We start from the raw sequence: 18,653 nt of genomic DNA on the forward strand, positions 1-18,653 counted from the left end.
ATAAATATGTACATAATGTAAATGATGACTGTGAGATGCTCAGCTTTAGAAAAGGTATAGATGCACCACAAGTTTAGCTTACTAAACTGTGAAGAAATTGCTACAGCAGATGAAGATTTAAACCCAGCTGTCCTGGGTGCAGTTTACAAAATTATCTGCAAAGGTCACACTCAACACTCTGGAGCTGTAAATGACATCAGTGATGCCTCACTTCTAATTAAACCACAGATGGAACGCTGTACTCACAGTGGATGCTTACAAAGCATTTTTCACAATTTGTAATTAATCATTGTTTCTTACTGTAGTCAGTTACTTTTTGCATGATGTGCGATATTGCACAGTCACTGAATCGAGTTAATTCTGACTCAGGGACTCTTACAGACTGGCAATACAACAGCTGTGGCATTAACTCTGCATCTGAATAATTAATAAAAATGGGTTTCTGAGGAAGCAAAGCTGAAAGTGTCATTTTTGCTTTTGTTAAAAGTTGTCTTGTTTTATCAAAAGCCCCTAAAACATTTCGAAGACATCTCTGAGAGGGCAAGACTAATAAATTGTTTTTGCAATTTTACAAATCTGATAAAAAAATATGTTTGACACCAGCAGCGATGTGAAGATGTGTGTTAACATGAATGACATGTTGTACTCTGTGCTGGTAGAGAGCAAACAGTCTCCAGGAGCTTAGGATTGTCCTCTTGGGAAATGACTGAACACCATCCTTGGCTGAAAGATGGTTGACACCAGCAGAGATGTGAAGATGTGACAAACTAGTCTTGATAACGGACTTGGTAAAGTGGTTGTGGTCAGCACCCCTGAAAGATGGATTCACTATTCTGTTCAAGACTCCAGGCCGGTAAATATGAAAACAGCAGCCTGCGTGGCCATGTGCCCACCAGGACCTCATGGTTATACCGATCAGCTCGGACAGAGGTTGGGAATGGAAGTAGAGGGACCTCTGGAGCAGTTAAATGACACCCTGTGGAGGAAAACAATACTGTAGTAATATTCACAAGATTTGAGTGGCTGAGAGGGATGTCTGTGGAGAGTTACATTGCAAAATATGAGTTTCTGAAAACCCTTCAGGACAAATGCAAGTATAGATACCACCTTTTAGATACAAACATTGGGGGAGAAGACGATCACGCTCAGGTCGAACAACCTTTGGGGAAGATTAATGAAAACAAAAGCAGCAGGAGTTGGTTATGACTAGAAATGATAAACTAATCACGATAACATAGACGCAAAGGGGAAAAAAAATGTTGTGGAGAGGGCGACTTTAAGGCAAATGAATGTGCAAATGGTCAAAAGAACCCTCAGATTTCTACTGGGTAAGAATCATTGAATGTACCTACCATTTTTTTTAACCCAGACATTATAATTGAATTTTCCTCCACCCACAGGATGGACCAAAACAAAATGTGAAAATCATTCCAAATGTAGGAAAAAATGAAAAAATGAGAAGGATTTAAATTAGAACAAGTCACCAGCTGACAAGAGAATCATAATGAAATTAGTGTAAAGGAAATAATTTTCAATCATTAGCACTCTGCACTACACATTTCTACATTTGCATGCAATACACTAATCAACTACCCACCTCAATATTACAAATACGACTGTTTTTATTATTTAACCTGTCACTTTTAAAGATAAACCCTCAAATAACTTTGTAGGTCCTCTCAGATCAACTCATTTGTTGATGTGTCAAGCATCGCAGTCAGATTCAGGTCAGGACTTCAAGTGGGACATTCCAATTTCGACATTTTGTTTATCTTAAGCCATTTGGAGGTAAACTTGCTGGTGTGTTTTGGATTATTGTCTTGCTTTGGTAGACAGCAGAATTCATTGTTCAGTTTACCTTCATTTAGGTCCTGAGGCAGCAAAACAGCCCCAGACCATCACACTACCACCACCATATTTTACTGTTGGTATGATGGTCTTTTTCTGGATGTAATCGGACACGCACCCTCCAAAAAGTTCAGCTTCTGCCCCATCAGTCCACAAAGTTATTTTTCTTGAGGATCATCAAGATGTTTTCTGGCAAAACTGAGACAAGCCTTCATTTTCCTTTTGCTCAACAGTGGTTTTCATCTTGGAACACATTTTTGCCCAAACTCTTTCTTACTGACATTAACTGAAGCAAGTGAGGCCTGCAGTTCCTTGGATGTTGTTCTTGGGTCTTTTGCGGTCTTCGCTGCGCCCTTGGGGTAATTTTGGTCAACTGGCCACTCCTTGAAAGGTTCACGACCGTCTCAAGTTTTTCGTCATTTGTGGACAGTTTTGGCTTCTGGCAAAAGTATTTCTTTAATAATTTCAGTTTTGAGTTTGAATAAATAAATTTTTATTTTTATTAGCATGGAAACATAGAAAATGAAACTTTCATGTTTATAATTTTGTAAATATTGGTAGGTTTTATCTGAAGCTGTCAATCAGTTCCGATGTTGTTGTGAAACTTCTTAAAGAGAATCCAATTACATGGGAAATTAAAGCTGCAAGCAGCGATATGAGGGCCCTCGCACCCCCGGCGCGTCGAGCCAAGCCCAACACCTAAAACCAGCGCTTCCGATCTGATGTCACATTGATGGAATTCATGCATTTAACCACCAGCTAAAATTTCATCTCATTCAACCATTATTATAGTCGTCCCACTAGGTGGCGCTCTAACGATTTCTGACAAATGGCATAACAAACATTTCTGAGCTCGAGTCTCATCACGCCTGCGACCTTTGGGAGAGATTGGACATTGTGTTTTTGAGCGACAGCAGGTTACTGCTTTTTGGCGAGGGATTGAAACTCCACGTGCCGCCATGACCACCCCGTTTCCCTGAACGTAAAAAGCTTCGCAATTTAACATCACAAAGGTCTTTAGATTCCACAAACTGGAGATCGGGTTAATATGATGAAATCCCTTGGAGGAGTTCGTCAAAGTATGAGGCCTGAAAAGAGGCGAAAAAGTGGCTAAAATTACACCTTAATTTTAAAATGGCTGACTTCCTGTTGGATTTGGGATATTGCTCCAAGAGACTTTTTTGTACATCTTGATATCCTCCATAAGCTTACCAGGTTTCAGACTTATAAATAAAACACAGAGCAGGGGCTGATGTTTTGAAATTTTGTAGGGGGCGCTGTGGAGCCATTTTGCACTATTCAAGGAAAATGATCACATAACAACAAAGCCCTCATCACATTGGAGGTTTGGGCCAAATTCCAAGACTTTTTAAACTTTCCAAGCCCCTCAAAAGCCACTTCGTCTTTCATGGTGAACCGCGTTGCCACCAGGGTGCGCCGTTCAGTTTAAAGTCACAATTTTCTCACAGAAGCATCATGAAGGACTGATGGTGATACTCACCGCTTTTGAGGTGGCCACGATGAACCTGTGAAAATCAGTACAACAAAATGAAAGACATGACATTTCCTGTTGCCACTAGGTGGCGCTCTACGTATTCCTGACAATGGGCATATCAATCTGTTCAGGGCGGGTCTGACATCATCCCTGTAAAATCTGGTACTGATCAGATTGGATTTCATTGAGTTACACTAATTTGTTTCTTCATGGCGAGACCTCAATGTTCGCCATGCTGCTGGGGTCACACCCTTCAGCGAAAACTCACAGTTTTCTCTGTAACCCAAGACCAACTCCTTAAGGCTTTCCTGAAGAAATTTGAGGCTGCAGATGTCACCCATTACAATACTGTACCCCAAAGTGTAAAACATGACATTTCCTGTTCCCACTAGGTGGCGCTGTACCTGATGTCAAATATGGCAGTTGAAATATGTTCAGGGGTGGAGCCTTATCATATGTGTCCACTTTGGTCAAGGTCGGACAATGTATGACAGAACGAGAGGCAATAAGATTTTCATGGCGAGTCATCAAAATTCGCCGTGGCGCCACGGCCTCACCGTATCCCAAAAACTCAAAAGCGCCGCAATTTAACATGGCCCAGGTGTGTAGTTGACACTGACGAAATATGAAGCTTGTACGATGAAATTCCAATGAGGAGTTCGCAAAAGTTCGAGGCATGGAAATGGCAAAATAAGAGCCAAAATGTCACCTTCACTTCCAAATGGCGGACTTCCTGTTGGGTTTGCGTCAATGGTCCCACTGACTTTTTTGTTCGTCTTGGCATGATACACATGTGTGCCAAATTTCATACATGTAGCTCAAACGATGTGTTCGTAGGGCTGCATTTAACAAGGCATAGGTGGCGCTCTAGAGCCATTTCTCAGTGCTCATATGTAAAACCATTAAAATACAAAATTTTTCACCAGACCTGGCATGTGTGCAAAAATTTCATGAGTTTTTGAGCATGTTAAAGCCCTCAAAAAGGCAATTCATTTCAATGAAAAATAATAATAATAATAATAATAATAATAATAATAATAATAATAATAATAATAATAATAATAAACGGAGCAGATACAATAGGGCCTTCGCACTCGAAGTGCTCGGGCCCTAAATATAAACAGCAAAGAGAAGGAAAACTTTCACTAGTCCCCCCACCCCCAACCAACGGACATTGAATTCCCAGCTGTGTGTTTTTTGTTGTTGAGCCAAAGGCAATAATTAACAGGAGGCGTAGAGGAAGAGCAGATATTGTTAGGGGTGTAGATACAGCAGCTCTGTGCTCTGTACACTCACATGTTGTTACACTAAGAAGGTAGATGTGCTCTCTGATCATGGATAATGTGTCTAATGTAAGAAGTTTCATTCTGTCAGGATTTAATGAGACAATGAATTTCAGAGTACCCCTCTTCACATTCACTTTACTGTATTACTGCATGATTTTATTTATCAATATCTCTCTTGTGCTGCTTATTTTCTTGGATGAAAATCTGCATGAACCTATGTACATTTTACTAAGTAGCTTTTGCATTAACGCAATTTATGGGACCACAGGTTTCTACCCAAAATTCCTTTCAGATTTACTGTCGTCTTCTCAGAGAATCTCATATGAAGGGTGCCTTTTACAAGCTTTTGTCATATATTCATTTGTCTGCTGTGATTTGTCCATTTTAGCTGTCATGGCCTTTGACAGGTATCTGGCTATATGTCGACCTCTGCACTACCACTCTTTTATGACTAACAGGAGGCTCTCACAGCTGGTGTGTTTCTCCTGGCTAACACCTTTATGTATTTTTGCCATCAATGTCCTGCTAACATCAAGACTGAAGTTATGTGGTATAAACATTCGGAGAGTCTTATGTGTAAACTGGTTAATTGTTAAACTTGCTTGTCCTGAAGCTGAAACCTTTACAAACAACATCACAGCATATGCAACAGTTATCATTTATGTGTCTCATGGTTTTTTTATAATGTGGACTTACACACATCTCATTAAAACATGTGCGAGGTCCAGAGAGGACAGAGAAAAGTTTATGCAGACCTGCCTGCCCCACCTGACCTCTTTGATCACATTTATAGTTGTGATGGGTTTTCAGTCGATATATGTGCAATTTGAGTACACCGGTTTTTCTGAAAGTCTCAAAAACTTCATTACAGTTGAAATTCTCATCATCCCACCTTTTATTAACCCTCTCATATATGGATTCAAACTCACCAAAATACGAAACAGAATCATGACTTTACTTAAATCTTAAAAGAACCTAACTTACATCAAACTTAGTTTACTCAAAAACAAGAAAGAAAGAAAGTAAAATGCAGTAAAGAATGCACCATGTGAGCTACTCTGTTATAGATGACTTATAAGGACAAGTCTTACTATGTTTTACTGTTTTTGACAAAGATCAATTGATAATGTTCCATGTTCTGTTTTCTCAGGAAATGTGACATTGAGTTTTGTATTTTTAGTTTTTGTTTTCTACTTTTTAATTTTTTTTTTTAAATTTATGCACTTTGTAGATAAATGGTAATAGATAAATAAATAAAACAGTGTCTGTGGTTAATATTTGCTCCATGTTTCAGTCAGCAAAGCCTATGGCTCATCCCAGAGCAATAGTAAGCACTGACATGCTCTTATAGATCATTATCATGCTAAAAGATTATCTCTTGTCACTTAAATACATTTTTTCACAGAATTTTAAAAAAAAGTGCATCCAAAATTATTTGCACATTTAAAAAAATGTATTATGCTATTATTAACTATTGATCCATTTAAAATTATACAGCATGGAATCCAGTCCCTTGCAACCCTGAACTAGATAGGCCAGTGGACTGATAGATGAGCCTTCATTTATTTTTCATCTTTAATCCTGTCTGTCTTATTATTTGAGTTTAAGGTGTAATTGTGTCTGACTCTAATCGTCACATTCATTACGATGTAAATTTGTGTTGCTGTTTACAGTAGAGTGGTAGGAAGTACAATGCTGTTCAAATCAAAGTAATTTTAGCTGATAATGTTGTTTTACAGTCATAAGTATTGTGTTTTCTGTGGTTTGAATATTAGTTCATTCAAATCTTTGGGTACTTCTGTAGCCTTGTTACATTGTACACTTATAACAAAAATCTAATCAGTTAAACCTTACATTGGGTGTGGTCTAATCAATTTGTTATGCACTTTAAATTGAATATTTGAAACAAACAATAAAAAAAACCCCAAAATACAAAACTATGATAACACTTATACTTGCATTTATATGTGTGTTTTTCAGGTTTACTGAAAAACAGAATGGAGCTTAAGAGTAAAACCAAAAGTGAGGGTCCATTGGCAAAACTATGCATTTTCTGGACACTAATCTCATGAACTACAATAGCTAACTGTTGTTTAGTAGCTTATGTTAAAAAAATATTGTTGCAGCCTAATAATCATGTTTTTCATGGCCCTGTGGTCTCTCAGCCTCAGACACATCACATACCAATGAAACATCTCAGTAAGACGAACTAGTTAAAATGAAAATTTTGGCTTTGACTTTTATCAAACAATGCTGCATAAAGTTTCAAGCTGCTCCTGATGTGGTTGCTTGGCAGCTTGTGTAAGCTAACTTTTAACATCCACTCACTTTTTGCCTTAGTGGTCTTCTAATGACAAGGTAGGCCAGACAGAGAGAGAGAGAGAGAGCGAGAGAGAGGATTGGCTAAGGCGTAAGGTCTCAGAAGATGAGGGAGAGGGAAAAAGTGAAGTACTCTTGTCTAATCTACTCAGTGCAATATACAGCAAACATAAATGGAAAGCAGTGAATAGCAGAAGATGTAAGTAGACGATAGTTAAACTGTTGGAGAACACTGACACTGCGTCAAGACAAAATTCACGTTTCTTAGTTTAGAACAAAATCTTAATCTTAACTAGGGCCCCAAAATGATTCACCCTGGTCCTAACAGCATTGTCGTGAATATCAGGGCGGGCTGGGTCAGAAGAGCTGATCAACTCAATCATCAGTAAAGCAAAGATAATAAAACAAGGTTTATCTGGTGTTTACTCAGGAAGCAAGGGTGTTTAATGGATTTTAACAGTTTTAGATTTCAGATTTGAAAATGAATTGACCCGAAAACATACAAGGAGACACTACAATACTGCCCTTTACAAAGTTTCAATTAAACACTCTATTTAATGTATTGATTTTGCTAAATTACAGCAATGATTATCTCACAGTAATCAATCAAATGCTAGAATATGCTTCGGTAAACATTAGATTACTGGAATTGCTCACATATTGGCTTTTGTATGCAATATATTATGTATACAGGACCTTGGGATTCTGCAGACATGTACATATAAAGTACATATACAGACCTCTGTGCATACACAGACTTCTTAAAAAGAGTTCTTCCCTCAGTAGCTTGGACCTTTTTTGGAGGACTGACAGCATGTTTAACTTACTACTGTGTAAGAACACAGAAACGATCCTCAAATACACTCACTGAACTTAGGCCTTGGCTTCCTTGGCTCCTTGATGTAATTATACTGTTACAGAAATGTTACCTGTGTGAGCTAATTAGATGATATCTTCCACTAGCAGAGTGGTACAGGCTGGACTTTGACCTTTCATCAGACAGAGAGCTGAGTCAAACATTAAAGCTCAGGCTGACACTGGGACTGGACGATGTTTTTCCACTTCACTTTGTTTTTGGGAAAACAGGGTTTTTAACTGTAGTGAATCATCTTTAAAGTGATATTTTAAAAGATGGATGACAAAGTTTTAATGGCTCACAGACACCATAAAGGTATGTTCCCGACTTATACTTTTATATAAGTCTTAAATGTGTCTATACAACATTTGCGAGGCTGATTGATTTTAGTATATTAAATCCAATTAGTTCTATTTTTTATTCTGTAAATATTCCATTGCAGTTAAGAGAATTTCAGCATTTTGCGTAGCTCAGAGGAAAGTTGTGAAACCACTGGGAGGGCATTGTCTCACATCAGCTGCTTGCATGGCAGAGTTGTGGTAATTCAGTGACATGTTGTCCTCTCTGCTGGCAGAGAACAAACACATTCTCCAGGAGCTCAGGATTGTGCTCTTGGGACACGACTGGCTGGAGAAGAGTTTGACAGGAAACACTATCCTCGGCCGTCAGATGTTTGACACCAGCAGAGACGTGAAGATGTGTGTTAAGAGACAAACTATTCTTGATAATGGACTTAAAGTGGTTGTGGTCAGTACCCCTGAAAGATGGATTCACTATTCTGTCCAAGACCCCGGCCTGGTAAATATGAACACAGCAGCCTGCGTGGCCATGTGTCCGCCGGGACCTCATGTTTTCCTAATGGTTATACCGATCAGCTCGTACAGAGGTCGGGAATGGACAGTAGAGGGACCTCTGGAGCAGTTAAATGACACCCTGTGGAGGAACACAATAGTGATATTCACGAGATATGAGCGGCTGAGAGGGATGTCTGTGGAGAGTTACATTGCAAAATACGAGTTTCTGAAAACCCTTTTGGACAAATGCATGTATAGATACCACCTTTTAGATACAAGTACTTGGGGAGAAGATGATCCCACCCAGGTTAAAGAACTTTTGGAGAAGATTGATGCAGTGGTTGAAGAAAACATAAAAGCAGCAGGAGTTGGTTATGTGACTAGAAATGACGAACTGACCAGGATAACAGAGAGCCAAAGGAAAAAAGTGGTGGAGAGGGCGACTTTAAGGCGAATGAATGTGCAAATGGTCAAAAGAACCCTCAGATTTCTACTTGGTAAGCATCACTTTATGCACCTATCATAATTTTTTCCAAGACATAATAATAATTGACCTTTCCCCCACCTACAGGACAGTTTAAAGGGACCAAAACAAAATGTGAAAAAAGTAGAAAAAAGAAAAAGAAATAAAAATGATTAAAATTATACCCCCATCCCAGGCCCATAACTGCCATCTTCACCACCTGAGAGGCATAATGTAATTAGTGGAAAGGGAAAAAAATACAATCATTAGCACTCAGAGATTCAGTGATATTTATTTACACATATCAACACTTGCATTCAACAGACTAATCATCCACCCACCACAAACTGTGATGTTATTGCTTGTGAAGCTCAGAAAATTAGACCAGGTACAGTCATTTTTATAATATTACAAATATTAATGTTTGTAATATGATAAATTACCTGGACTAATTTCTCCTTGGCCCAAGTAAAACATTTTTGCTGTTGTCTCTGGTTCCAGGTGTTTCAGTGTGGTTGTACTTCCTGTTTTATTTTGTTAGTCTTTTGTCTCATTTATATTATGTTCAGTTTTCCTTCCCCTGTTTCTCCCTCTAGCTGTGTGTTTCTTCCTGCTCATGTTTTCTCTCAGTTTGGATGTTTTGATCCTGATTCATGATTCACGGCAATAAGGCTACGTTCACACTGCAGGTCTTAATGCTCAATTCCGATTTTTTGATCAAATCCGATTTTTTTGTCTGCTTGTTCACACTACAAATAAAATGCGACAGCAAACGCGCTCTAGTGTGAACGCTCAAAGCGGCCCGCATGCACAAAAGAAGACTTCACACACAACACGCTCTGTTTAGACCCAGAGCAAACAATATTGTTTGACTGATGGGCCTTAATATAAAGACTTCGGACTTTACGTTTACCAATTTTTGCTTTAAGTTATTTTGTTATTTACATAATAATGTAAATAACCTAATAATTATCCTTATTGCTGTTTTAGAGGAGCGGTGCTTCAAAGGATAGTTGCAGATTTCTGTCAGAATCTGCAGATTATACAGTACAAATAAAATGTTCACGTTGTCTTCCCAACAGTTTCACTCACATCTACACTGGATGGCCAGGAAGCATTCACGATGTCTTCTCGGACGCTTCTCCAGAGCTGATAATTGGCGTCTGTCTTGTGTCAGTGACGTAAAAGACGGATTTAATGCGACATGACCGTTCAAACAGCAGTCGCTTTCTAAAACATCAGATATGTATCGGATTCAGTACCACATACGAAAGTGACCCAGATCGGATTTGAAAATATCGGATTCGTGCCGTTCACACTGTCATACCATGATCGGATATGGGTCGCATAGGGTCAAAAAAATCGGATTTGATGCGCTTTCGCCTGCAGTGTGAACGTAGCCTAATGCTGTTTGCGTTTTCACTTTGTGCTCTGTGAGTCCTGCGTTTGGGTCCTACCTTGCTTACTGCACAGCCATATATGACAAGTTCCTGAATCACCTTTTGTTGAGACTCCTCTCAAGACTGCATTCATCAGTGTTGCTCGTGCACTTTTCTTACCACACGTTTCCCTTCTGGTCAGCTTTCCATTAATATGCTTTGATTCTGGTGTTGTCTTTTTGTTTGTTTTTAATAAGAACAATGGAAATACCGCTTTAAATATCAAGAATCGTTGAAATACATAAAATACCAAAATATTTGTTTAAATGAATGGCACTAAATTAGATAATTTGAATAACAAAATTGCTCTTTAACTGCTGGATGTGTTCGAACACAACTTTATGCTAACAGTGTCATGATATAAAAATAAGACAGGTTTTCTTTGCTCTCCTGAAGCTGCTGAAAATCAGCTATTATGGTTCTACCAAGTAATTACGGTGGCCCCTAGAGACAAAGCACGTACAAACTCCAAAGCACATGCAAACTCCAAAACACATGCAAACTCCAAAACACTTGCAAAATCCAAAACACTTGCAAACTCCAAAACACATGCAAACTCCAAAACACTTGCAAACTCCAAAACACTTGCAAACTCCAAAACACTTGCAAAATCCAAAACACTTGCAAACTCCAAAACACATGCAAACTCCAAAACACTTGCAAAATCCAAAACACTTGCAAACTCCAAAACACATGCAAACTCCAAAACACTTGCAAATTCCAAAACACAACGGAAGTGCTCCAGGACGCTAGGGGCAGTGTTGAGCTTTTGTTACCTAGTAACTACACAAGCCAAGAAGTACCAATGACCGGATTTGGGCTCTATCCCAATTCAGGGTCTGCAGCCTTAAAGGCCACATTTTAAGGACGATTATGTCACAGCGACACACACGAAGGCTGTCCCAATTCAAAGGCTGCTCGAAATGCGGCCCTCAAATGCGTCCTTAATTTCCCTGAATTTTAAGGATGGGTCGGTGTAGCCTTCATGGCCCAACATATCCCAGATTTCATAGCGCGGCCGTGGTGTGGATAATTTTGCCGAAAAAAACGGCGGAAGCGGAGCCGCCAAACAGTAAACTTTCAGAAGTAAGTACTGAATATTATGTCACTTATTTATGCGCAAATGTTTTTATAATGAAGAACATTAAAACATTACTGTTGGCCACATGTCAGCAAAGTTAAGTGACATTAGCGATGTTTGTACTAACTTGGTTTTAAAGCCTTTACTTCAAAATATATGCCGTTCAATAGTTGACTTTAATCTTACAGAGAATGTGATGATTTTATGGATAATTAAAGTCAGTCATGTATCCACAAACACAACAAGCTGAAAGTCAGTGATGCTGCTCGGTTTGCAGTCCTGAATATGACGGCACAAGCAGGATTCACTGCACTGTTAATGTTAGCTATGTTATATTGCTGCCTCTGTTCGGTGGTGTCGAGCCAAACGGACTTTAACGTGTGTTTGAACGAGCTGACGGTTCACTCGTTAAGCTGAAAGAAAGATGCTTTAATCACAGGAGTCACACATGTGTCCACTGGACCATCTGGGAACTCTTCTTGTTTAGCACTCGTAATAACACAAACACTAAATCCTCCTTCTCTTGTGCTGTTTTGTAGCAGTGTGTACACCTGAGACTGTCACCTGTCTGTCTGTCCTGCACTCTCTCTCTGTTTCTTTCTCTCTGATTGTGGAATAAAAGTATGAACATGTATTTATAAGTTACACTTGTGTTTGAATCCTGCAGCTTATCACACATTTGATTTCCATGTGTGACAACTGCAAGTGTCCAGAGTGAGGACAGACTGAGGGACCCACTGCTGCACATCATCTGTGAGGCTTTGCACCCTGATGATCCACCAGGACAAACTCAGCAGTGTGTGAGGAAGAGGAGGAGGAAGAGCCAGCAGCAGCTGACAGATGGAGAGAATAGACAGACTGTTCCCTGTTTGTGAAGGACTGCTAGGAAAGTTTAACATAACTAATTGTCTGTCCTGAATCAGTCTTATTAGGTAATGTTCAAATAATGTTATCATCCCAGTGTTTTCAGTGTGGGAGAAAGTACTCAGGGCCTTCAAGTTACACACTATGAAAGGCAGCAACAAGTTTAATATTCAGAAACCTAAAGTATGTATCAGCAGCAGAATGGAGCTAAAAATACATGTTTGTTTCAGTTCTATGAAGCTTTGAGTATTTTGGATTAGTAGCACTGCTGTGTTTGTTGCATCATATTGCTGTAATTGTTTATATGCTTTATATATTCTGAGGTAAGTTGATCTATAGTGTTACATCATATTCTATAAGGATGTTATGTGTTTGTGTACTTTCTGCCCAGTTTGACCCATTTAGCAGAAGTCAGCCTGTTTAAGGCTCTGATATCTATTCTGTATGACTTAAAGCAGTTATGACATGGTCTGATTTTCTCACCCAATAAAGGAATATTTAATATATCAGTCTACTCTTCATTTTATCAGAAACAGTTATCACAGTTTGTACATTTTCTTTTTATAAATATATGTAAGCAATGAGCCAAATTTAGCAATGCCAACATACTGAAGGAACAACATTTGTCTCTTATATATGATACACCTATATATGCACTGTCAAAGATACTTCTCTTTGAGTGAAGATTTAAGGTGATAAGACATATAGATAACTGCAACTTGAATCTGTACTGAGGCTCAGTATTTGACACAGAGTTCATGTTCACTGCTGTAATAGCTAATAATGATTAATATAATAACTATAATATTGGCCATATTATATTTACATTACCAAAGTGATATTACTTTAGTCTCATGAACAACATTAGCTAATTGTTATTTACTAACTAATCTTAAATGACTGTTCATTACAGAAATGAAGCCCAAAAATCATGTTTTACAGTCCTGTGGTCTCAGCCTCAGATACTTATCAAATCACACAAAGCTCTTGTAGAAACAAACAAACAAATGAACAAAATATGTTCTCCTTCATTTCTGTCAAACAAAGTTGTATGACACGTTTCCAGCAGTTAGTATCATGGTTGCTAGGCAACCTGGGAAGCGCGACGGAGACTAGACCGTCCCATACAGACAAACTTGCCGTTTATTTTGCAAATTGAGCTCAACACTGCCCCTAGCGTCCTGGAGCACTTCCGTTGTGATTTGGAGTTTGCATGTGTTTTGGATTTTGCAAGTGTTTTGGAGTTTGCAAGTGTTTTGGAGTTTGCAAGTGTTTTGGATTTTGCAAGTGTTTTGGAGTTTGCAAGTGTTTTGGATTTTGCAAGTGTTTTGGAGTTTGCAAGTGTTTTGGAGTTTGCAAGTGTTTTGGATTTTGCAAGTGTTTTGGAGTTTGCAAGTGTTTTGGAGTTTGCAAGTGTTTTGGATTTTGCAAGTGTTTTGGAGTTTGCAAGTGTTTTGGAGTTTGCATGTGCTTTGGAGTTTGTACGTGCTTTGTCTCTAGGGGCCACCGTAAGTAATAACTAACAGTAGTAAAATCTCTAATGAAGGGAACTTCTCATTCAAACCAGCATTGTGCAAACATCTAAAATTCATCATTCTCATTTACCTGAATCGACTGCAAGATGAAAATATAAATTTGCAAAGCTAACATCATTACCTAAATCTTGCATTTCTGCAATACAGGAGAATTTCCTCCAATTTCAGCGCTTCGAATTCTGCTGGTGGGACCGAAGCAGGCTGGGAAGAGCTCAGCTGGAAACACTCTTCTTGGTGGTGAAGTCTTTGCTGTGGGACAGTCAACATCACAGGTCACTGAGAGGGAGGGTGGTGCTGGCAAACCGCGAATAACTGTTGTGGACACTCCAGGATGGCATGGACGATACTGTTCCGAGGACACTCCATGGAAAGTACAGGATCTAATTACTAGCGGTGCATCCCCGTGGGCTCCTACTCCTCATGCTGTCCTGGTGGTTGTACGTGCCGATGAGTCCTTCACTGAAACTGACAGAATTAGAGTGGAGGAACACTTAAGCTTGCTTGGTCTCTGGGTGTGGATGCGAAGTATTGTGTTGTTCACATGGGGAGACAAACTGGGAGTCACTCCCATTGAGGAGCACATTGAAAGATGGCCAGCTCTGCAGCAGCTTGTGGACAAATGTGGAAACAGATATCATGTTTTTGATAACTTAAACAGGGTCAGAGACATCCAGGTTAGAGCACTATTGGAGAAGATTGAGGAGACGGTGGTGGAGAACGATGCCAGATACTTGGTACAGAGTTTCATGAATCTCCAGGAAAGCAACAAAAAGCTGGAAAAGAGCTCCAAAAAGACTGTGAGGCAACTTAAGAAGGTTAAAGCAGAGAATGATGTCCTGAGAAAAACAGTTGAGGAGGGAGAAAGAACAGTAGAAGATATGATCAAGATCGCTAAAGAGAAAGACGGACAGGTTCAGGCTTTGAAGGCGACAACAGAAGATGAGAAGAAGTGGTTAAAGACACATTATGAAGATAAGATAAGCATTCTAAACACTGAAAACACTCAACTCAAGAAGGACATTATGGAAAAAGACAGGGTGATAAAAGAGCTGAGTGTAGTGAAAAGACTTTTCATAAAGTCTACAAAGCAAAGGAGTGGAGGGGACACAGAGCAGCCTGAGGAAAAGATGAAGGAGCAAGAGCAAGAAATTGCAGGCTTAAAGAAAATGTGTGTAAAGAAAGAAAAAGACATGGAGCAAATGCTGATGGATCACAGGCAAGAAGTGATGGAGCTCAAAGAGATGACTGAACAGCTGAAAAAAGAAAATGAAGATGCAAAGAAAATGTTCAAAGTGATGATCAGTAGGATGCAGAGGCACTACAAAGAGACGGAAACTGTCGGGACAAATAAGATGAACACTGTGCACTTTAATAAAGGTGATCATGGCAAAACTGTGACAGACCTAAAGTCTCTGGAGGAACTTAGCAGAAGACCAAAATGGGCATTCACAATACCTTCAAATCATCATCGACATGTCATCAACCACCGTGAGTATGAGAAAGTGATCCTGAGTGTGGTTACAGGATGATGAGTATACTCTGTAAGACCGATGTTGAAATGTCACTCATTAAGTTCCAGAAGCAGAGCAGAAGAGCCTGGATGTGCCGGATGGCGGTGCCAATGTCCAGCACAAGGTGAGTAAAAATGGAGTTGAGAGGCCAGTCCGACCATGATGAACACACAAAACGCTCTAGATAAGACTAAGTGACCGTGGCTCAGAGGGTTGGGACACTTTACCCTACCGCCTACTGGTGTTGGCCAGAGGGGCCGATGGCACGATATGGCAGCCTCGCCTCTGTCAGTCTGCCCCAGGGCAGCTGTGGCTACAACAGTAGCTTGCCTCCACCAGTGAGTGAATGAGTGGCATTGTAAAGCGCTTTGGGTGCCTTGAAAAGCGCTATATGAAATCCAATCCATTATTATTAAGTGCTGAAAAAGTTTCTTCTATGTGAACTCAAAGGTCTTTACAGCTTGTCTAAAATACATTCTTAGTTTTTCATGTATGCGGTGCAATAGAAAATCTCAGCCTCATTTATATCCATAACACATCAGTTTTATTTATTTGTGCATCATTTGAAGCATCAGAGTGGAACATGTATGACAATTCTTTGGAATCACGATAAGGATTAATTCACTGTGTCTCCCTAATTTAATGGCAATCAACCAGAAGTAAATTATGTAAATATTTCACGCTGGGTTGAGATATTTGACTCCACTAATTTCACTATTTCACTAAATTCACATCACTTACTTGAAAAAGTTATTTAAAGTTTGAGGAATATTATACAGATCCAGAATTTTTCTCAGATGCACTCTCATCAGGATTTTTTAGATTAGCTGTTTTTCCATTTTTCCATTTTCCCAAACTACTGCCCAAATCCATTTAAGTGTGTTTACTCCAATGCTACAACTTACTTATTTGTGCAAAAATAAAGTATGCTAACATACTGTACTGGAATACAACACACAGTGTATTAAATAACTGAAAGATGGCCTAGTACAGTCCTTTATTTCTTCCTACAGAAAGAGTCTGCAAACCCAGCGAGCAGACATGAAGCAGGCTTGACTTCATCATGGCTCAGAGCTGGAGGCGCAGCTCTTGGAGCTGCAGCTGGAGCCTTTGTGGCCTCATCCAGGGTGGGCACAGGGATGAATGCCAGGTCAGCTGGCTGGGCTGCAGCTGGGGCTCTCCTGGGCAGCTTATTGGTCCAATAAATTAGATCCCTGGAGGACCTGATTCCAGAGACCTGAGATCTATTATATGACTATGTTTAGTGTACAGGCTCAATATGGTCTTGGCTTCTACTGCTTTTGTGTTCTGTACTTGAAACTCAGTAACCCAAAGTGTATGTATTTGATTTTTTTAATACCACATTGGAAATAATGTCAGCTGTACACTTTTATCTGCTGAATGTTAACAGCAACTGAGTAACTGGATGCAAAATTATACTCACATCACAACAGTTTTTGTGCTTTATTTCGGCTTTGAATCACTGGTAGTTTGAATATATGTCCTCTGTACGGAAATAGCTGGTAAAATAAAAAATAGCTGGTAAAATAAAAAAACACTAGAGAAGTATAATATACATACATACATCTTGTAAATAAGATTCACACAGGTTTTTTATGCCATCTAGACTATTATCTTTTCATTATTATTTTTATTATTATCTTTTTGTTATTTACACAATCAGAGGTGTTGTCATAATAACATTATAATATTAGAAACTCGTTCAGGTGTTTATGAAGTTGTTTGGTATCGTGTGGGGGTTCGTGCTTCTAATAAGGAAACTTGATCTTTGACACATGCCTGACAAAAATCCTATTGATGGAAAAAATGTTTTTCCAAGAACATTTTAAAATAAAATAGTAAAATAGTTCCTCAAACCCTTTTCCTTTCTATTTATGCTATGACACAAAAAAAAACGTCAGTTAAAGACAATTGTTTTTTAATTCTCCTACATTCCACATGTGTGTTTGTGTGTCTATTTTCAATTTGCTTTACATAAAGCTGCAGAAAAACAACTTGTACTTCATATAACAACAAATAATTTCAATAAAAATGAATAAAAGTTAAAAATGAGCTGAAACAAATCCCCATTATTTTCCTGGATAAATGATGGGGCTCAGGGATGTATCCCTGACAAAATACTGAAACATGAAGTTGCACCCTGTTTTCTCACTGTCTATGGACAAAGAAATAATGAGAAAAACATTGAGTGATTAAACTTTATTAAAGTGGTTATTTTTGTTTACGGTAAACAAAACTCAGAATTTTATTTCGTATTTTGGTGAGTTTAAATCCATAAATGAGGGGATTCATAACTGGAGGGATGACGAGAAATTCAATAGCGATGAAGTTTTGGAGGCTTTGGGGTAAATCTGCAGAGCCAAATCGCATGTACATCAAATCAAAAACTATTACAATCAAAAATGTGATTAAAGAAGTCATATGGGGCACAGAGGTCTGCATAAACTTCGCCCTGTCCTCTTTGGACCTTACAGATGTTTTAATAAGATGCATGTATGTCCACATTATGAAAAACCCATGTGACATATAAATGATAATTGTTGCATATGAAACAACACTATTTAAAAGGGTGTCTGTGTCAGAGCAAGCAAGTTTAACAATTACCCAGTTCACACAAAAGACCTTCTCAATTTTTGATCTGCATAAGGTCAGTCTTGATGTTAGCAGAATACTGATGGAGATAATGCATAAAGGAGTTAGCCAGGAGAAACACATTAGCTGCGAGAGCCTCCTCTTAGTCATGAAAAAGTGGTAGTGCAGAGGTCGACATATAGCCAAATACCTGTCAAAGGCCATGACAGCTAAAATGGACAAATCACAGCAAGCAAATGAGTACATGATCAAAGCTTGTAAAAGGCACCCTTCATATGAGATTTCTTGAGAAGACGAAAGCAGATCTAACAGGAATTTTGGGTAGAAACCTGTGGTCCCATAAAGTGCATTAATGCAGAAACTGCTCAGTAAAATGTACATAGGTTCATGCAGGTTTTCATCCAAGACAATGATCACAACGAGAGACATATTGATTAATATGATCATACAGTAATACATTAACGTGAGTGAGAAGATGGTAAGTCTGATATTCATTGTCTCATTAAATCCAGAGAGAGTGAAAATTCTCACAACAGAAACATTATCCAT

General features: G+C 38.9%; 3 protein-coding genes across 3 annotated transcripts; 2 read left to right on the top strand and 1 right to left on the bottom strand.

Annotated features, from left to right (window-relative positions):
* The first annotated feature begins 4,677 nt into the window (after positions 1–4,677).
* LOC116315521 (olfactory receptor 6N1-like) lies at positions 4,678–5,598 on the top strand. Its single transcript, XM_031733843.1, has one exon. It carries the CDS (start codon positions 4,678–4,680, stop codon positions 5,596–5,598), a length of 921 nt encoding a protein of 306 aa, XP_031589703.1.
* Positions 5,599–7,986: 2,388 nt separating this feature from the next.
* Positions 7,987–17,279, top strand: LOC120433481 (GTPase IMAP family member 8-like). The gene is made up of 5 exons (XM_039599753.1): positions 7,987–8,119; positions 8,379–9,095; positions 14,128–15,468; positions 15,554–15,615; positions 16,505–17,279. Exons 1-5 carry the CDS (start codon positions 8,080–8,082, stop codon positions 16,694–16,696), a joined length of 2,352 nt encoding a protein of 783 aa, XP_039455687.1. The 5' UTR covers positions 7,987–8,079; the 3' UTR covers positions 16,697–17,279.
* A 444-nt stretch (positions 17,280–17,723) lies between these two features.
* Positions 17,724–18,653, bottom strand: LOC116315520 (olfactory receptor 6N1-like). Its single transcript, XM_031733842.2, has one exon. It carries the CDS (start codon positions 18,651–18,653, stop codon positions 17,724–17,726), a length of 930 nt encoding a protein of 309 aa, XP_031589702.2.

The sequence above is a fragment of the Oreochromis aureus genome, linkage group 16 (genome assembly GCF_013358895.1).
Source record: "Oreochromis aureus strain Israel breed Guangdong linkage group 16, ZZ_aureus, whole genome shotgun sequence".
In the NCBI taxonomy this organism is placed as follows: domain Eukaryota; kingdom Metazoa; phylum Chordata; class Actinopteri; order Cichliformes; family Cichlidae; genus Oreochromis; species Oreochromis aureus.